Raw genomic sequence first — 19877 nt, 5'->3', positions numbered from 1 at the left:
CTCCTATTAATTCAAGGTACAAATTTAATGGACGCCAGAGTCCTTTTAGTCCCGGTTACTATCTCTAACCCGACTAAAACTTACCTTTAGTTCTAGTTAGTATTGATAACTAAACTAGTTCTAAAAGTTCCTAGATATAGATCAATTTTAATGGAAGTGTTATAGAAATATCATGGACATTAAATTTGCTAATATAATAGAGTTATTATAAACAAAGAGCACGGGAAGTTTCATATGATGTAAAAGGAGTGTCATGAGTAACCATAAGATAACACTCCTCCGATTTGATTAACTAATTAATGGTTTTAGTAACTGTATGATGATACTCTCCACTGAAACTAGGCGATAAAAACGCTTTCATGCCCAATCACCATGCAAGTTCATCCAACATTATACTGTGCCATGCGTCAATTCGATGCATACACGACGAGTCGACGACGATGCAAGGCCATGTGTCCCTGCCCTGCCATGGTCTACCGTACGGATACGAATACGCGAGTTGGCTGGTAAGGATGTAAATGGAACCAGCTCGACAAATTACGAATCAAATCCTAGTGGCGGCGGCGCGCCTCCTCCGGGTTACCCGAGCGCGCAACGGCCGATCCATGGTCACGGTGAACTCCGGCCTCTCGGCGAGGTCCACGCCAACGCCGGCCACCGGCCCCCACTCGAAATCGCGCACCAGGCTCTCCACGAAGCACTCGAGGTGCAGCAGCGCGAGGCCCAGGCCGGGGCAGATCCTCCTACCGGCGCCGAACGGCATCATCTTGATGTCCCGGCTCCCCGTCAGGTCCATGCCGACGCCCTCCCCGCCGTTGACGAACCTCTCCGGCCTGAACTCCTCCGGGCAGTCCCAGACGGCCTCGTCCAGCGACACGTCGGCCACCGAGAAGTTCACCGACGTGGCGGCGGGGACGCGGTGCCCGTCCAGAGACGTCTCCTCCACCGCTGCGTGCGAGAGCAGGAAGTGCGCCGGCGGGTGGCGGCGGAGCTGTAACAATCCAAAAATTTGGGATTAAATGAAAATCAAACCTTACACGTGGACCCCACGTGTCATTCTCTCTCCCTCTCTTCTCCCTGTTTCTCCCTGTGCTGCACGTTCGCAGTAATCGCAGTAATGGCGCCTCGAGCTCTCCCGAAGCCCCCACCGCTGTGCTTGCCGTCATGGAGGCCGATCCCGTTTTCCCGGCCGTCGAGCGTCGCCAAGTCGTCCACGACGCCTTCCCGAGCTCGCCACCTGCCTCACTCCCGTTTACACCCTTCCGTTCATCTCCTTCTCCTCCCTGAGTTCGCCATGGACGGCGTTTGAGCAGCTCGCGCTCGCCGGCCCGAATCGCGAGTTTCCCTCCATGAATCCCAAATCCACTTCACCCGAAGCTCGTCTACCTTCCTAGCCTCCTCCTCGAACTCTCCTTCGCGAGCCCCCTCGACCAGAGCACCGGGAATCCTTGGTTTCGCGGCCGCCGGTCACCAGTGAGCTCGAGCTCCGCCTCAACGCCGACAACCCACCTCCGACCACCGTTTTCTTCGCTTGACGGCTCAAATCGTCCCTAGGTGAGCCACTGGTGCTCATGCTCTCCATGTTCCTTCGCGTTCGCGAGGTTTCCACGCTCGTTCTCGACCACGCCGCCGCCGGCCGAACTGCGCCGCCGCCGCCGCCGTACGCCGCCGGCCATGCTAGCGCCGCCCTCCCACTCCGTTTGCGCGCGCATCGAAGTCACCGACCGCGCTGGTGCTCACCCCGCGCCGCCGCGCCGCCGCTTGGACCCCCCGCCGACGGCCCGAGCCGCGCCGCCGCCTCCTCTGCTTCGCGCCGCCGCTAGGGTTCGCCGGCGCTGACCGCCCTGCCGCCTGGGGCGCGTGCGTGGGCCCCACCGCGCTGCTGCTATTGCGCCGCCGCACGGGACGCCGCCGGCCGCCGCCGCCGAGGGCCCTTGGTCTGTTCCTAGCGCGCCGTCGCCGCCGCGCCGTGCGTGGCCGAGCAGAGGAAGGAGCAGGGGAAAGCCGCCCCTCCCACTGACCAGTGGGGCCCGCTGGTCAGTGGGGTAAGGGGAATTTCTTTATTTTGTGTTTATTTCGGCTGTCATTTGTAAATTCCATATAAAATCAAGGAAAAATGCGAAAAATATGAAATAAATTTTGTTGGATTTGTTAGAGTAAGATCTACGGAGGAAAAATATCCACAGTGGCAAAATGACTTTTTTTTACCCCTACAATAATTTAGATTGTGTTTAGTCTTGCTTAATTAGTTTCTATAGATCTGTTAATCTAAAAATTATGAAATTTTTGCAGTAGCTTACTTTAAACATGAGTGATCCACCATAAAATTTTCATACTCATAGGACCTAGTTTAGTATATGAATATGATTTGTAACCAAACTTAAATATGTGTATAGGTATAATAATATTTATTTTACATGTAGATTTTTATACAAATTATAAGAGGCAAATAATAATGTCTTTGCTAGTCATATTTTCTTTTATAGTAAATCATGCTCTAATTGATAATTTGGCCTCTAATTGTTCCTAGCACTTAGGGTTAAAGTTATTTATCACCATACTTGCATCCTTTTATGTAAATTGTTAATTTGTTTAATGTTTATCATCTAATGGCAAAGTCATGTTGGCATTTACTCATTGTCTCATATGCATGACATTTACTCATTGTTTCATATGCATAAATATAGAATCCGCGACCGAGGAAGTCGTATACAAGGTGATCGCGGAGCCGCAGGAGCAGACGGAGCCAGCCCAGCAGGAGTTTCGTGACGACCCGGCCCAAGGCCCAGTTGACACCAGCACTGAGCAGCAGCCCGCAGGCAAGCCCCGGAGCATAACCTATTATTTTAACTTATGAAATGTTATATATGTATTTACTTGCTTATGCATTAAGTTTTTAGGCGTTGGATGAAACCCTAGTTGCATGATTTCTAGGTTCCATTGGTCGGAATACTAGTATGTATATGTCGTTATCCTTGCCATGCTAAAATTTGGATTCGGTAGAAGTCGAGTAATGTCCTGTTACTCGCGAGATATAGGATGTCTTTATGATTTGATTATGGAATATTAGAATATGGAGGAAAGAAAAAGAATTGGAGACTGGACGGGAACTGTCTAGTCCCGTCTGTGTCGGTCAAGGACCGTATCGTTGTCGGCCCTGCTGATCATGTTTGAATTGTAGTAGCTGCATGCTGGGAGTAGGAGGTAGTCGAAACCGGTAAGCCGAGTAATGCCTTGTTTCGAAAGTACAGAACTTCTACCCACCCCTTAGGGCAGTCGAGTGGCCGCTGAGAATTGGGATGCATATGTTTAATTTTGGTGGTCTCTCTAGGGCTCGGTTGACTATATGCAGGTAGGGCGGTTCTGTAGTTCGAGGCGGGGAGGGGAAATGGTTGGTCCGTATGGTCTGACGGGGCTAATACGTGCCGTGTTGGTTAGGTCCACCTTGCAAGGTTAAATCGGATCGATTCGCCATCAGTCGCTCTCGGACATGAGCACCTTGATCCCCAAGTCACATCGTAGTAAGATTATGGATGGGAATGAAATGATCAGTATAGTGGTACCTAGTCAATTGTTTTTCCACACTGATTGGTATAGATATGCAAACCGTAGAAAATAGGCACCATTCCTAATCTTGAGCTAAAATATTGAAAGTAAGGACTCACTCTTATTTGCTTTTCCGCAAAATAAATCACAGCCAGAAAGCCGTGCATGTCTAGATAGTAGGCTATGTATACCCATAGTCGGGTAAGTCTTGCGGAGTATTAGTATACTCAGGGTTGTGGCTCAAACTATTTCAGGTCAGGATAAGATAGACTTCTGCCCTTGTTGTGCTAAGTTTATCCAGCTTGGCGCGGATGGTTGGGAGGTGGCCGGACCAGATGCTTAGTCATTGCTAGTTACCAAATCACACATCCGTGGGCTGAGTGTGTGATTCGATGCCGCGCTTTATGTATTTTAGACGTCAGGTTTCTATATCGGACTTTGTTTTAAAATAAAGTTGCTCTTGTACATTATTTATGTAATTAAAGCAGGTCTGTAGAACTTAGTGTACTCTATTCGGTATTGTAATCGTATTTATATGTACTCGTTATGTTATGTTTGTACTGTCTGCGCTCACCTTCGCGTGGGACTACTGGTGTTTGTTTTGATCGGAATGTCGGTTTCGAAAAGACTGTCAAATTAAACCGTTAAACCAAATGTGCTTGATGTATTCAAATGATGGCCATTTAGCTTAATGTGAATTTTAATTTGACGGTTCTGTCACAGGAGCCCTTCCAGCACCGCCGCCTTCAGGTACGGCATGCTCTTCAGGTCCTCCTCCGCGATGTCGCTGGCCGAAACCACCGCGTTGATTTCGTCCCGGAGCTTCGCCTGCACCTCCGGCTGCCTCACCAGGTTCGCCATGATCCACTGGAGCGCGGTCACCGTCGTGTCGACGCTCGCGGTCAGGAACTCCGTGCAGAGGCTCACCATCTCGGCGTCAGTGAGCGCGCGGTCGCCTTCCTCCTTGGGCAGCTGGTGGGCGAGGAGCGTGTCGACGTAGCAGTACGAGAGGCCCTCGCCGTGTTCTCCATTTTCAGGCATGCTGCTGGACCGATCGCGATCTCTTCTTGCTCGGATCAATGGCAGGAACAGCTCCTCCTGCCTCCGACGAATGGAGAGCACCTTGTTCCACCGCCGCCAGAACACCCGCTTGGTGACCGCCGGGCAGAAGGCGAACACCTGGAAGCTGATGTACGAGGCGAAGAGCTCCCTCTGCACGGCCTCGATCTCCCTGACGCGGCGGCCGTGCAGCCTCCGGCCGAAGCACATGTACGTGAGCAGCGAGAACATTGCGAGCTGGAGGCCCTCCACGACGGCCACCTCGCCTCCGCTCTCCTTATCGCACCGGCGCCGGAGGTCGGAGACCAGAGCAGCCAGGGCCCACCGCCGCGCCGGCGCGAAGAGCGGGACGCGCGACGGGTTGAGGATGTCGGAGGTGAGGTTCCGCCGCAGCGAGCGCCAGAGCGGGCCGTAGGGCGCGGAGCTGACGGTGCTCTGGCCGCTGTTGAGCACGCGGAAGGGCGCGATGGCGGGCGGGCGGCTGGCGAAGGCCGGCCCGCGCTGGACGAGCGCGCGGTGGGCGACGCCGCGGCCGGAGACGAAGATGGCGGGGCGCGGGGAGAGGAAGCGGAGCGTGAGGACGGGGCCGTGCCGGCGGTGCAGCTCGCGGATGGCCGGCTCGAGGCGGTTGCGCGCGCGCACGAGCCAGAGGAGCGGGCCCGCGACGGGGACGGCGGCAGCCGGAGGACGCCGCTGGTTCGTGCCTTGGACGGCTTCAGTACCGAGAGCAGGAGGAGGATCACGGCCACGGCGCAGGTGACGAGTGGGAGGGACAGGAGTTATGCGACGGCGGCCTCCATTGTCTCCTCTCCTCTGTGCTCTGCTCCATCGGTGGATCTGCAATGGCATCGGTTTATGTACCGCCCGGTTCTACAGCTCCTCTGTCGCGGCGTGTGCAATCTCGGGGGCGGTGAGGGGAAGACGACGGCAGCGGCGGCGATGGACGTCGTGCCGCTGTACGTGGCCTGAGCTTTCTACGGCCAGGTGGCGGCGCTGCTGCCTTGAGCGGCCCGAGCAGGATGGCACTGCCACGGCGCCATCCCGCCGAGTTGACCTGGCGCGACCATTGATGCTCCATGGTAATTGAAGATGGGCCGGACAATTGGGCCTGTGGTCACGCAACACCATTGACAATTATGGGCTAATGGATCGCCACTACCTCGAGAGACGCCTTCACCTCTCGTGGTGCCTACCACGTTCTACACCTGGCCGAATCAACCCCCACCGACTCCATGCTCATCTGGGGCACGCGGGTACCGAACAAAATCAAATTCTTCGGTTGGCTTCTTCATCATGGGCGTTTGAACACCCGTGCCCACCTATACCACCGGAACCTACGCAGCCGGGACGACTCCAACTGCGAACTCTGTCCCTCACAGCTGGGCCTGCCTCCCATGAAGTTTTTGAAAGAGGATATTTCTACATTTAAAATACTAAATATAGATTAAGCACAAAATTAATTACAGAACTCGTCTGTAAATCGCGAGACGAATCTAATGAGCCTAATTAAGCCGTTATTAGCGATTGTCACTGTAGCATTACTGTAGCAATTTTGCATCTAATTATATACTAATTAGGTTCATTAGATTCGTCTCGCGATTTACAGGTAAATTGTGCAATGTGTTTTTTATGTCGGAAAAAAATTGGAACTTTAAATTTGGGAACTAAACAGCTGGAAACTGACGCACACATCTTCGTGGACTGCCCGCGAGGTCTGGCTCCGTCTAGATCAGGCTCCCATGGTGGGCCAACAGCGCATGCCCTGGGTCCTAGGCTGCGGGACTCCTCTTCCCGACAGAGTCCGCACTGACATCATGCTACTACTTCTCTGGCAACTCTGGAAAGCCAGGAACGCCACGATCTTCAACAAAGAAAACTCGTCCCCTTCAGACATCCTCCGGCGAGTTGCCAAGGACATGCGGGCGCCGCTCCGCTGACGTCGATCTCTGGAAGAACTGGATCCGCATGAAACTTTGATGTACTTCTGTTGTACTCTTTAATTTCCTCCCCTTTTTTTCTTCTTAACTCCCTGTGATTCCAGCCGGCTCTTGCCGTGCGCTAGCTTGTACTGGACCCCTACAAGGCATCGAATCTTCAATGCACGAAGCACTAAACGCAGTTTATTTGCAAAACTTTTTTAGAAATGAGTGTAATTTTTCGCGACGAATCTAATAACAGTAATTATAATTAATCGATGATTGGCTACAGTAATACTATAATAACTATCTTCTAATCGTGCGGTCAAATATCTCATTAGATTCGTCTCGTAAAATAGCGCAGGAATTGTGGAGTTAATTTTACAAACTATATTCATTTAATACTAATAATTACGATCAAAGTTATTGCTACTCCTAGAGTAGCATAAACCAAACACGGCCGCGGCGATTTTGCCCTCCCGATATTGCTCGAATAAAAAAAGAAAGTTAGGAGGAGAAAAAGAAATAAGGCCCACGGCGGCCCGTGTCGGTGGTACGAAGCGCTTTCAGCAGGAAGTGAAGTGACGATGCGGGCGGGGATGCCTCCTCCTCCGGCCACCAAGATCTGGCCGGCGACGGCGGCGGCCATGAAGCGGCTCGCCGTCCTCGCCAGCTCCATCCTCCTCCTGCTCCTCTCCCTCTCCTTCTTCCTCTTCCGCCCTACTTCCCCGCCTATCCTCAGCTCGCTTCAAGCCTTCGAACCCGACCGCCGCCTCAGGGTCTACGTCGCCGACCTCCCCCGGGCGCTCAACTACGGCCTCCTCGACCGGTACTGGTCCCTCCCCGCCGCCGACTCCCGCATCCCGGCCTCCTCCGACCCGGACCACCCGGCCCCGCGCAACCACCCGCCCTACCCCGAGAGCCCCCTCATCAAGCAGTACAGCGCCGAGTACTGGCTCCTCGCCTCCCTCCACACGGCAGCGACGGCCGCCGTGAGGGTCGTCGCGGACTGGAGGGAAGCCGATGTCGTGTTCGTGCCCTTCTTCGCGACGCTGTCCGCGGAGATGGAGCTCGGGTGGGGAACTAAGGGAGCGTTCCGCAAGAAGGACGGCAACGAAGACTACCGGCGGCAGCGGGAGGTTGTCGACCGCGTCACCGCCCACCCCGCGTGGCGGAGGTCCGGCGGCCGCGACCACATCTTCGTCCTGACAGGTAATCCGGATATAGTTGACAAGAGCCAGCTATTAGACTCAGCAGTCGCAAGCTGGTTAAGGTTTCATATTGTGTTTAGAAGTTCCAATGCCAAAGATTGGGTGTACATTAAACAATTAACAGTTGTGTCAATGCAACATGTACCATGCTCTAGACTGACGCCTGTTGCTTTTCCTGCAATATTCAGACTGACTATGATGTGTAATGTTTATGTCTTGCTGAAGATTGATCTGCGTACCAGCTTATTTTTCTTTTGCATGCTCAGGTTATGTTAAATACTGAAGCATTCTTTGACAGACCCTGTGGCTATGTGGCACGTCCGGACTGAGATTGCACCAGCAATTCTTTTGGTGGTTGATTTTGGAGGCTGGTTCAAACTCGATTCCAAGATTACAAGCAGAAACTCGTCTCATATGATACAGCACACTCATGTGTCATTACTTAAGGATGTTATTGTGCCTTACACACATTTACTTCCGACACTGCTCTTATCAGAGAATAAAGATCGTCCCACCCTTCTATACTTCAAGGGAGCGAAGCATAGGCATCGGGTTTGTACATCTTATCACACTATTTAGCACTTAGGACATGCTACCCGTTTGGTATCCTTTATCAGCAATCTGGATTCCGAACTTTATGAAACTATTCATAAGCATTTCATAGTCGAAGTCATATAGAAAATATTAGAATCTGTACACATAGGAATATTTGTTTCTATTTCCATATTGTGAATGTCGGTACCTCTGGACTAGGGTACCCCCTCTTGCTGTGTCAAGACTCGTAGTTATCCGTAACTACGCCCAAAGGAGCTGAGCAACCGGACCCCTGGGGTCCGACTCCATCTCACCAGACCAACGGTCTCGGACCCGCATCCCGCTCGGGGTCAGGTCCGGTGTCACCACGTGTCCCGGAGAAGGGAGTACTCAGACAAAACAGCCGGGGGCCCCGGACCTCCCACGGGTCCCGGACCCCCATATACTATCCGGATTCCGGACCCCTCGGCAGGGAGGGAACAGACACCCCGCCTGGGGGGGTCCAGAGACGCCGCGTGTCCGCAGACGCAGATACGCGCGCGGCTGCCAAGCTTCCTCGGGAAGACTTGGCCACCTACCGCATTCAATGCGGGAGGCGTTAAGTGCGCTCTGCCACAGCAGAGCCCGAGGAAACTTTCGCCAAGCTGTACTGTTTACCGCGCGTTACCAATGTACACTGTACAGCCGCTGGCACCACTCACGCCACGCACGTCAGTCTGCTACACCAGTAGGACACGACAACTCGGCGACGGAGTATCATAACGCCTACACAGTAGACCCAACAGTCTACGCCGCAACCTACACTGTCTCAACGGGCGCCTCGCCGATGAGACATGAGAAGACCCCCTCGGTCAGAGAGTCTACAGGACGATGAAGTGTATCCGGCAAGAGATTCTCCATCACTGTAGCACCACTACTGTCTAGTAAAATATACATCCTTGTTGGCCACACTTGTCGGGGTCCGACGCCTGTGTACGCGTCCTCCTTGCTCTATAAAAGGGAGACGCCCGTTAGAGAAAGGTCAAGGCCAAGGAGAGACTTGGGGGCAGAGGATAGACTCATTCATACTAAAAGCAATTCATCTCACAGTGGATGTAGGGTATTACGCTCCGGCGGCCCGAACCACTCTAAATCCGTGTGCTCTTGCGTTCTTGCCCCGAAGCTAGATCTGCCTAATAGCTTAGCACTTTCCCGAGTACTCCCCCTCGGGGAATAGGCGGGTGCGTTCCGCCACCCGGCTGTGGGTACCCCCAAAAACCCACGACATTTGGCGCCGTCCGTGGGGAAGATGCAGGCGTTGGCTAGATCTCCAGGCTTCTGAGGCTGAGCTCATTCTCTGCAACAGCGACGAGAAGATGAAGAGAGGCATGGCGTCACCCACGCCGCATGCCACGGCACCGAGACGACGATGCCCTCGGTGCGGCGGCGCGCGGCAGCGGCGCCTGCTATGCGTCGCCACTGCGACACCTCAAGGCCGGCGCGGCGGCGCGCAACGGAGATACCCGCTGTGCGTCACCCTACAACACCTCTGCGTCGGCTCAAGATTTTCTCTCAAGCAACCGCCAGGGCTCCCCGGCGGCGGCATGATGTCGGCTCAAGGCTTTCTCTCAACACGAAGCCTGGAGCCAACCACTGTCGCCCGGGGGAAGTTGACCGTCGACTCCTCCCTCCCCAGGACCGAGTCTCCCTCGGTGCTGCTGCAGACAGGACTCCGCCACCAGGCGCAGGGGCCCAACGCCAGCACCAAGGTCGAGCCGGCGAACGACCGCCCTTCTACACGCTCCGTGCTCATTCAAACGAGCACCCAGCTCGTGATGAGCGGTCATCGGGCCGGCCTCCGACGGCAGACGGCGACAGCTGGCAACGGCAGGGCCACTCCCACTCAAAGCCAAAGAATTCGTTCCCATGCTATCTGAGCATAGGACAATTCTTGTGCTGGGAGGAGCCTCGCAAGCTCCTGAGGTGATGCTGGATGATGCTGTACAAGCACGTCCAGGGCGCCATCGCCCCAACGACTCAGAAGAGCCCCCAAGATGGCAGCTCCACTACGGCCAGCAACGTGCACGCCTTACGGGGCGACGGCTGTAGGGTATCACTAGATAGGATTGAGTGTGTTTCTCCTTTGTAATGATTTGGTGCCTACGTGTGGTCCAGAGCGGTAAAGGTCCGCCCTTGTAAACCCGATCTCTGGCTTCATCGCACAAACAGGCGACACCAGTAAGTGGTCCAGAGCGGTAGAGGTCCGCCCTCGTAATCCCGACCTCTGATGTACACCACGAGTCAAGCAATAAAGGAGATTTGCTTTCTCAGTCCTATCTTTACTTTAATCTAATAGCACTTGTTCGTTCAACCTGTATGTTTCTTTCTCCCGCACGGAGTTTTTTCTTTAGTTGCTAACAATCCAAATTGAGTTGCTAGCTTGTGGTCAGGTTGGGACACCCCTTCTAGCTGGAAGGCAGTTCGGACCCCTAGGGACCTGCTCAGGAGAAGTGGTGTCTGTATCCGGGGGTAGAGAAGTTCTGCGTAGCTTAGCCTGGTAATGTACCCTAAGCCTACGTACTTCACTGCCCTGTTACGAGTCCCCTAGTATCCAAGTCTGCTGTCCCTAGAGGTCCCGGGCTCCTTTCTAGTATAAGGCTTGGTTTCCTACACCTTACTGCAAGGCCCGGTGACGTAATTCATGGGATCGTCAGCAACGATCCAAGTCCACTCCGGTGGCCCGCTCCGGTGGAGACCGCTCGCCACGGTCGCTCCAAGTCCACTCCGGTGGCCCGCTCCGGCGGAGACCGCTCGCCACGGTCGATCAAGTCCACTCCGGTGGCCCGCTCCGGCGGAGACCGCTCGCCACAGTCGATCCAAGTCCACTCCGGTGGCCCGCTCCGGCGGAGACCGCTCGCCACGGTCGATCCAAGTCCACTCCGGTGGCCCGCTCCGGCGGAGACCTCTCGCCACGGTCGCTCCAAGTCCACTCCGGTGGCCCGCTCCGGCGGAGACCGCTCGCCACGGTCGCCTGGAGCCGGGTCCGGGGAAGTAGTGCTGGCTCCCTGGGCGGTTCAAGGTCCGAGCAGCCGCTTAGCTCGGTTCCGTACCCTAAGCTTGCACCTTCGCCGCCCTGCGGAGAGCACTCTAGTACCTGAACCTGGCAACAAGTGCTACGGCCTTGAAGGGGTCCGGAGCACTCGCTCTCAACATGAGCACGCCAACGCAATCAGCATTACGTCAAAATAATGGCCCCACCTGCGGGTTCGTACCTCTCCCGAGGTGGACCCGGGGGCCACTGTCGGTACCTCTGGACTAGGGTACCCCCTCTTGCTGTGTCAAGACTCCTAGTTATCCGTAACTACGCCCAAAGGAGCTGAGCAATCGGACCCCTGGGGTCCGACTCCATCTCACCGGACCAACGGTCTCGGACCCGCATCCCGCTCGGGGTCAGGTCCGGTGTCACCACGTGTCCCGGAGAAGGGAGCACTCAGTCAATACAGCCGGGGGGCCCCGGACCTCCCACGGGGTCCTGGACCCCGATATACTATCCGGACCCCTCGGCAGGGAGGGAACAGGCACCCCGCCTGGGGGTCCGGAGACGCCGCGTGTCCACAGACGCAGATACGCGCGCGGCTGCCAAGCTTCCTCGGGAAGACTTGACCACCTACCGCATTCAATGCGGGAGGCGTTAAGTGCGCTCTGCCACAACAGAGCCCGAGGATACTTTCGCCAAGCTGTACTGTTTACCGCGCGTTACCAATGTACACTGTACAGCCGCTGGCACCACTCACGCCACGCACGTCAGTCTGCTACACCAGTAGGACACGACAACTCGGCGACGGAGTATCATAACGCCTACACGGTAGACCCAACAGTCTACGCCGCAACCTACACTGCCTCAACGGGCGCCTCGCCGATGAGACAGGAGAAGACCCCCCTCGGTCAGAGAGTCTACAGGACGATGAAGTGTATCCGGCAAGAGATTCTCCATCACTGTAGCACCACTACTATCTAGTAAAATGTACATCCTTGTTGGGCCCACTTGTCGGGGTCCGACGCCTGTGTACGCGTCTTCCTTGCTCTATAAAAGGGAGACGCCCGTTAGAGAAAGGTCAAGGCCAAGGAGAGACTTGGGGGCAGAGGATAGACTCATTCATACTAAGAGCAATTCATCTCACAGTGGATGTAGGGTATTACGCTCCGGCGGCCCGAACCACTCTAAATCCGTGTGCTCTTGCGTTCTTGCCCCGAAGCTAGATCGGCCTAATAGCTTAGCACTTCCCCGAGTACTCCCCCTCGGGGAATAGGCGGGTGCGTTCCGCCACCCGGCTGTGGGTACCCCAAAAAACCCACGACAGTGAAAAACATGTCTTGCACCATTTTTATGTCTTATTAGCTTTCAAATATCTGACGTTGAGCTACTTAAAGTGAGAAGAATAAACATGTGGTGCTTGATGCATTTTGCTTATAAATTTTCTTCAAGGCTTTTGTTCGCTTTATCATTTGAGCAATGTGCTCTCAACAGTACCTGATCTTTTTTTTTGAACGAACGACACTCGACGAGTGCGTTTCTATTGATATAGCAGAAAATACAAGACTACGGTCCTAGGAGGCTATAGGCAGGAAACAAAAAGAAAAGAAAACAACAAACTCGCCCGGTTGGATTGGGACGTTAACACGGTTTACCTCTCAACTATACTCACTGGCCGGTTGGATTGGGACATCAACACGGCCAAACTCTAATCACAACGACGACCGAGGAGAAAAGGCACAACCGCAGCTTCCACCTATCATCGCACTCTTGCGGCTATCGAAACAATTGAAGTGTTCCAGCGTTGATAGAGGAGCAGAAGGGGCAGACACCACCACACCAGGAGGCCACTGCCGTGCAGGACCCAACGCCGTAGTGCTGCTGCACCCAAACCGACCGCCCGACGACATGAAAAACACCAAGTCCGGAGCAACCCAACGCGCGGGGGCCTCGCCACTTCCGCCATTGGACGCCGCACTCGCGTGCGTGGGGACCTCCAACCCGCCACTCAGCACGCCTGATCTTAATGATCATATAGTATGCTATTGCTATGTCATAAAGGAATTTTGAAAAGTTAGCTCTACGTATGCTCCTTTCTCCATGCTACTAGGATATTATGTTGATTGTGAAAACTTTCAACTTTCTTCGGCGTACATTATTAGTATAACCCGACGGCATTTTTTTTAATGTCCAATTGGTTTTCGCATATAATTGATTCAGGATATTTGTGTTAACTAATTATCAGTTGTGCTGACAAAACTGACAATACATGATTGAGCAGTCAGATTCGGATGCATTGAACATTATGATTTTGATATCTGGACTTTGGCTTTATGCTTTTTAACATATGTTTTTCCTCCTTTCAGGGTGGTTTAGTGCGAGAGAAACTATGGGATTTGCTTGGTAATGAGCCTGATATTGTCATGGAAGAAGGCTTTCCTAATGCCACTGGACGTGATCAATCAATAAAAGGGATGCGGGCATCGGAATTTTGCTTGCACCCAGCTGGTGATACCCCAACTTCATGTCGCCTCTTTGACGCTATTGCCAGTCTTTGCATACCAGTCATTGTTAGCGATGAGGTTGAGCTCCCTTTTGAAGGGATGATAGATTACACAGAATTCTCCATTTTTGTGTCAGTTAGTAATGCAATGAAACCAAAATGGCTAACAAACTACTTGAGGAATATTTCCAAGCAGCAGAAAGATGAGTTCCGAAGAAACCTGGCTCGTGTCCAACCTATCTTTGAGTATGACACTAGTTACTCCAGTACCAGAGCTCCAGATGCTGCAGTGAATTATATATGGAAGAAGATTCATCAGAAACTGCCAATGATCCAGGAGGCAATTGTCCGGGAGAAGCGAAAACCTGATGGCACATCAATCCCGCTCCGGTGTCATTGTACATGATCTTAGCTGCTGGTACTGCATGGGAAGGCTTGTGAGAATCAGCAGTTACTCCAAGTTCATTCTTTTTTTTCCCCTTATTGGTAGTTGCAAATATGAGCATGTAACAGTAGGTGGATGTTTTTAACCAATTTTTTGGAAGTCTTCAGAAGTGGTTTTCCATATCGTTACATATATTATTGGAGTGAGTTTGCACGTTCAGCAATGATAAGTCATACATGAAATTGCCCATTTGAATGGAATTTCTTTGTTTAGTGCAGTAAAACTTGATACAGAATGTAGTTGCTGGACAAATATTTGCTGCGTTGTCCAAATGAAGAGATAATTGGGTTCATAAGGTCTAAGATGCTTGAAGAACAAAGGGTAAATGCCGTCGAAGTCTCCTATACGCAACCCTGTTACAATGCACTGGTATGTAAGTTCCACTAATTTCCAGTTTGTTACCGAGAAGATCACTGGCTTCCGTGGACGGTACGGCCCACATATTTGTTGAGAAAAAAATAATCAAGTACGTTATGAACCAGCTGACCACAACTTTAATTTCTCTAGATGACAAACCAGCCGTGCAGGATTATCTTAATTTCTCCATTGGACACAAGACTACCCGTATTGGATAATACAGCCAGCCAACACAAGATCCCCGTTCCTCTCCAAGAAATCAGAGATCGAAAAGAGAAAGGGCACCCAATCACACAGCAAGGCAGGATGTGTAGGAGAGGACAATGCATGGAGCACGCCATCAGGTAAGCCAATCACATCACTGAACAGGTGAGAGTGAGAGATTTGCTTTCAACATGCTAATCCTATTTCTCCACCAGAAAGCCAAGGCAGGGAGCCACCATAAAAGGGACATGTTTGGCCATCATGGGAAATAGCAACCACAACAACTCATCACTGAAAAACGACAGTGATGCACAGTTGGTTACATTTTCTTTTTGAAGTCGGAAAATGTGGAGGCACTGCAGGGGAATTCAATAATGTATTTAATATTATGGATTAATCATTGTGTGTTGGAGCCAAACAAGAGTAAAGCTACGAACATGGAGGCCAAAGGAACAGATATATTGTCATCTACAACATCAGTCGCAGGAATACACTCCACCACGGTTGCTGCCAACGCAACAAGAGCCAGCTTACCAAATGCCTCCTCCCAGCTAACATGAACGTAACCAAGGCTGGAGAAGTAGAACAGCATTCTGCAATAGAACAGATCAACACGTCATTTAACGGCTCAAGAAATATAACAAGAATTAGCAAAGCATTTGAGGGGAAGACCTACATTGCGGATAACAGGAAACCAGAAATGAACATCGAGATGCTCCCGATCCAGCTCTTTTTCTGATTGAATGGCAGCTTCACTGAGCCATACCTTCTCCCAACAATGTCAGCAAAACCTGCCAAGTTAAGGCCCAAGCAGATGTAGATACTTAGCAGAATCAACCAAGTGGAATGATGTTCTACAAAAAAAAAAACAATGATGCTAGTTATGCAAAATACCATCACCACCGCTCATCATCGACAAGGAAACAATCCCGATTGGGGACTCGCGCCAGAAGACTAAAACACTGAAGAGTAGCACCAAGACATAGTAGAGGGGACCTCTCAGCAATTCCCTGTAAAGCAAAGTTCTTGTCAGAGCAGCATGCTAAAGTTTCATACAACATCTCAGTCGATAGGATTTACTCTGGTTTTCCTTCACGTGCCACTGATTTTACAAGAACCTCATCCGTGTAAAGGCGTAGTCCGTAAATCAGAAGCCTCAAGGAGTTCAAGAACGGAGCAACCGCAGCGAAATATCGTGCTTCTGTCGAATTACTGCAGGCATAGCACGTCTTCTAAGCTATGTCATGCCCAAATCGGTAGCTGTGACCAATATGAGGGCTTCGACGCAGTGAGAGGGAATACCTGAAGAGTGGCCAGGATGCCATGAACAGAACGCCGGATAGCACGTGCACAATTTTCCTGCTCAAACTCTGCCTTTATTGATGACATGAATCAGAGGCGAACAAGAAACAGTATTAATAACTGATGGCATGCATGTGCCTTCGATTTATCAGAGTCACAACCTCACCTGCTATATGGATTCTGAATTCGGCAAAGAACCCGATGGATTAATCCAAGAAGCAACCAGTTCAAGATAAAACACCGATCAGGAATCGATGTGATCCTCTCTTGTCTGGTATTTCTACTAATATATATGAAATGACACCACATCTCCACACATAACCACGTTTCCTCTCCAAGCACGACAGACTGAGCTAAAACTTTGTTGCAGACAAGAGGAAATACTGGGAGATATTAGTGAGGGACGAGACCTTCTCGACGAGCCGCCGCTCGGTGAGCACGTCGAAGGTGCGCACGAGGGCGTAGGCGCCGGCGGTGACGAACAGCGTGGCCGCTCCGTCCTGCAGCACCGCCGGCGGCGCCGTGGCCGCCAGCGCCGCGACGGCCGAGGTGCCAACGCCGAGGATGAGTCGCCGCGGCATGTAGCTCGCCGGCGAAGGCCCGTGGGGACGGGAGCGCGAGAGCAGCAGGGAGTTGGGGGATGAGGCGCTGGCGGCGCCGGCGCCGGGCCACGCCGCCGCAGCCATGTGGTCCGGTAGCGACAGGTTTGCAGGAGCGCGCGGCCCGCGCCCCTAGCAAGCGAGCGATTTGTGCAGCTCGTCTCGTGTCCTTGTGGCCCCGCGGCCGACCCGTTGTGTCGGGGCTTTCGAGGAAACGGCCAAATACACCAGGCAAAAACTGGTAGCCGTCCACAGCTGGTGCATCTGGTGCGTCCACGTTGCATCCGACGGTTGCAAGCCGTCAGATGCATCTGACGCACCGGAACGGTGCATCACCGGTGCAGAGCCAGAAGCCGGCGGCGGCAACAGCTTCCTTGCGCTGCTACCGAACACGGATGGTGATTGCATTGCCGGAGCGACGACATTGTTTATATAGGACAAGCTTAAGGCGGTGGGCATATTGGGAGAACTTTGAATTCTCCTGGGATTCGGACTCTCCTAGGATTCGGACTCAAGAATTCTCCTAGTTTTCTTTTCTTGAATACGCAAAATAATTCTCCTATAATTTGGACTCAAAAAGGTACTCCTAGTATCAAAGCGCCAACTCTAGTGTTCACACCCACATCCACATGTGTCAAAAATATTGTAACGTAGTGGTCTCAAGGGGGAAAGAATATTGTAACGTATAGTGCTTATTAAGTAAAGTAGTACATTGGTTTTGTTTTGTTCTTCCCTACAATGGGCTAGAACTAGGAGTGTCAATTAATAATTCTTAAGTACACCTCCGACCCTTTTTAGTTTAAAATTTTATACTTCTCCAAAATCAGATCTCAGATTGAAAAATTAGTACAAAATTTAGAACTAAAGAGGATTGGAGATGCACCTAAGGGTCACCAATTTGCACCTCTAGCTAGAACGCACTTTGACCGCTAATTAGTCAAATAAATGCAATTTACAAAACCAACTCAAGAACCCTGCGTTAGAAACCCTGAAGAATCTAATGAGGCATTTGACCGCATGATTAGAGGATAGTTACTGTAGCATCATTGTAGTCAGTCATTAAATAATTAGCGTCATTAGATTCTTCGCGAAAAATTACACGCATCCCTGAAAAGCTTTTGCACATAGGCTTCATTTATTACTTCATGTGAAGCTTATTCTAGGATGCATTCTAGAAAACCAAAAATAAATACTAGACTAATTCTTATAACTTGAAATACTCTTCAAAAGAAAAATCTTAACTAATAAAAATAACATTTTTTAGTGGTCTCAAGGGGAGAAAAGAATACTGTAACGCATAGTGCTTATTACGTAGTACAATAATAAATCCTAGACTAATTCTTATAACTTGAAAATACAGTACCCTTCAAAAGAAAATCTTAACTAAAAACAACATTTAAGCGATCCGTGGCTGAGTCAAATGGAGAAAACGGAATCAAGTAGCTCATCGGCGATCAGCGATCCCCGGTGCCGCTTCGCCGGGAAGCGGAGCAGCGCCTCCACGGTTTCCTGGCTGCTCCTGCTCCTGGCGCAGGTGCGGGCCTTGGCGTTGCAGACGGGGTGGTCGGCCGGGCAGCAGGTGGCGCGGTCCCTGCAGCAGGTGGCGCCCTCGGCGGGGCAGCAGCCCCAGGCGAGGCACGTGCTCCGGACGCCGTAGGTGCAGCAGCAGGTGCTCCCCGCCGGGCAGGCGCTGTGGCGGTCGCAGGGGACCGCCGGCGGCGGCGGCGGGGACGGGCCCGGGTTGGGCCCGGTCTTGACGGGGTACGACGCCTCCATGGCGATGCCGCACTTGCCGGCGCGCGCGCTCACGTTGCGCGCCATCCGGATGTAGCCGGCCTCGCCCCAGCCGGCGCCCCACGAGTTGCGCACCAGCCAGTAGTCCTGGCCGTCCTCCGTGCCGTAGCCCACCGCCACCACGCCGTGGTCCAGCGACGTGCCGCACCGCCCGGTGAACACGCCCTGCAGATAGAGGCGCGCAGGCCGTCAGTGTCTGGAACAACAAGACAGGAGGCCGCCCGAGGTGGTGGCTGCAAAACTACTTACCGACTCGTAGAGCTGGAACTCGCGGCCGCCGGCTTCGATGGCGACGGTGACGGGCTGGTGCGCGACGGCCTTCTGCAGCGACTTCTCGTCGTTCCGGGGGACGTCCTCGAAGCCGTCGATGGAGACGACCGTGCGGGCCTTCTTGACGAGGTCGCACCTGCCGTCCCGGGCGGTGTAGGGGTAGTCCTCGTCGGTGTCGATGCCGCCGTTGCCGGCGATGAAGGCGAACGCGTCGTCCATCATCCCGCCATTGCACCCGCTGTTCTGCCCGTTCTTGGAGCAGTCCACCAGCTCCTGCTCCGACAGCGTCACCAGCTCGCCGGTGACGATCTTGTTGATCCCTTCCACCGCGCACACCGCCGAGAACGCCCAGCAGCTACCTGGTCACCACACCAAGCCAAAGCATCAAGTGAAGTCACTCTGCAAAGCAACGCGATCGATCGATCGATCCCAGTGATGTTCTTAGTTGTTCTTACCGCATTGGCCTTGGTTCTTGATGGGAGCGACGGCGCCCTTCTGCCTCCAGTCGACGAACTCCGGCAGGGCCTCGACGCCGTCGTAGCGGTACCTCTCCCCGGCGGCGTTGCGCTCCCCGCGCACGACGCCGCCGCCGCCGAGGTAGGCGGCGCGGAACTCGTCGTTGGTGAGGTCGGCGAAGCGGTTCAGCCCGAGGCGGTAGCCGCGCGCGCCGGCGCGGGCGTTGTGCGCGTCGACGAAGCGGAGGTTGTCCCAGAACTCCCGGAACCGGCGCTCGTGCTCGCCCAGCGCGTTGTACGCCTTGCCGTGCCGCGCCAGCCAGAGGTCGTACGCGGCGCGCGCCTGCGCCTCCGTCCGCGCCATGCCGCGCGGCGCGCTGGTGCCGGAGGCCACCGCCGGCGAGGCGAAGAGGACCAGGAAGGCCAGCGCGACCGCGGCGAGGACGCGCCCGACGCTTGCCATGGTGTCACGTTCTGCCGGCCGGCGATGCCGAGGCTTGTGTCGACTTTGACGAGTTTACTAGAGAGGTTGCGCGTGCGTTCGTGCCCGATTTTTGTGTTGGTGATTTGGTTTGGATTGGATTAGATGTGCAGGGGATGCCGCCGCCCCGAGGTTTTATGGGTCTGGCCGCGCAGTTGTGGTCGGAACGTGACAGTGGAACGTACCCG

At 53.3% G+C, this 19877-nt stretch overlaps 3 protein-coding genes and 1 pseudogene across 4 annotated transcripts; 1 reads left to right on the top strand and 3 right to left on the bottom strand.

The window, feature by feature from the left end:
• Nucleotides 1–544: 544 nt before the first annotated feature.
• LOC120681386 lies at nt 545–5405 on the bottom strand (annotated as a pseudogene).
• A 1650-nt stretch (nt 5406–7055) lies between these two features.
• Nucleotides 7056–14439, top strand: LOC120682152 (probable arabinosyltransferase ARAD1). Its single transcript, XM_039963918.1, has 3 exons — nt 7056–7733; nt 8031–8284; nt 13646–14439. Exons 1-3 carry the CDS (start codon nt 7109–7111, stop codon nt 14186–14188), a joined length of 1422 nt encoding a protein of 473 aa, XP_039819852.1. The 5' UTR covers nt 7056–7108; the 3' UTR covers nt 14189–14439.
• Nucleotides 14440–15145: 706 nt separating this feature from the next.
• On the bottom strand, nt 15146–16880 carry LOC120682153 (probable phytol kinase, chloroplastic). 2 transcript variants are annotated; one of them, XM_039963919.1, is made up of 6 exons: nt 16501–16878; nt 16091–16162; nt 15869–16017; nt 15683–15798; nt 15465–15579; nt 15146–15381 (listed from the first exon to the last, which is right to left on the bottom strand). In XM_039963919.1, exons 1-6 carry the CDS (start codon nt 16774–16776, stop codon nt 15186–15188), a joined length of 924 nt encoding a protein of 307 aa, XP_039819853.1. In that variant the 5' UTR covers nt 16777–16878; the 3' UTR covers nt 15146–15185. The 2 variants fall into 2 exon arrangements, with proteins under 2 accessions (XP_039819853.1, XP_039819855.1); XM_039963921.1 differs by having other exon boundaries at nt 15152–15381; nt 15869–16000; nt 16091–16158; nt 16501–16880.
• Nucleotides 16881–18010: 1130 nt separating this feature from the next.
• On the bottom strand, nt 18011–19671 carry LOC120681385 (cysteine protease 1-like). Its single transcript, XM_039962876.1, has 3 exons — nt 19209–19671; nt 18733–19112; nt 18011–18648 (listed from the first exon to the last, which is right to left on the bottom strand). The coding sequence occupies exons 1-3, from the start codon at nt 19669–19671 to the stop codon at nt 18106–18108; spliced, it is 1386 nt and encodes a 461-aa protein (XP_039818810.1). The 3' UTR covers nt 18011–18105.
• Between the last annotated feature and the right edge of the window lie 206 nt (nt 19672–19877).

The sequence above is a fragment of the Panicum virgatum genome, chromosome 7N (genome assembly GCF_016808335.1).
Source record: "Panicum virgatum strain AP13 chromosome 7N, P.virgatum_v5, whole genome shotgun sequence".
NCBI lineage: Eukaryota > Viridiplantae > Streptophyta > Magnoliopsida > Poales > Poaceae > Panicum > Panicum virgatum.
This window is presented reverse-complemented; position numbering and strand designations above follow the sequence as displayed.

Bases quoted from the DNA above. Each gene is read 5' to 3' on its own strand.
- LOC120682152 (XM_039963918.1), top strand. From the start codon at position 7,109: ATGCGGGCGGGGATGCCTCCTCCTCCGGCCACCAAGATCTGGCCGGCG. The intron at 7,734-8,030 runs GTAATCCGGATA...ATTCTTTGACAG, and splicing joins CCACATCTTCGTCCTGACAG to ACCCTGTGGCTATGTGGCAC. The intron at 8,285-13,645 runs GTTTGTACATCT...TCCTCCTTTCAG, and splicing joins GAGCGAAGCATAGGCATCGG to GGTGGTTTAGTGCGAGAGAA.
- LOC120682153 (XM_039963919.1), bottom strand. From the start codon at position 16,776: ATGGCTGCGGCGGCGTGGCCCGGCGCCGGCGCCGCCAGCGCCTCATCC. The intron at 16,018-16,090 runs GTATTCCCTCTC...ATAGCTTAGAAG, and splicing joins GCATCCTGGCCACTCTTCAG to ACGTGCTATGCCTGCAGTAA. The intron at 15,382-15,464 runs GTAGGTCTTCCC...GTTCTATTGCAG, and splicing joins GGTTTCCTGTTATCCGCAAT to AATGCTGTTCTACTTCTCCA.
- LOC120681385 (XM_039962876.1), bottom strand. From the start codon at position 19,671: ATGGCAAGCGTCGGGCGCGTCCTCGCCGCGGTCGCGCTGGCCTTCCTG. The intron at 19,113-19,208 runs GTAAGAACAACT...TGTGGTGACCAG, and splicing joins CAAGAACCAAGGCCAATGCG to GTAGCTGCTGGGCGTTCTCG. The intron at 18,649-18,732 runs GTAAGTAGTTTT...CTCTATCTGCAG, and splicing joins AGTTCCAGCTCTACGAGTCG to GGCGTGTTCACCGGGCGGTG.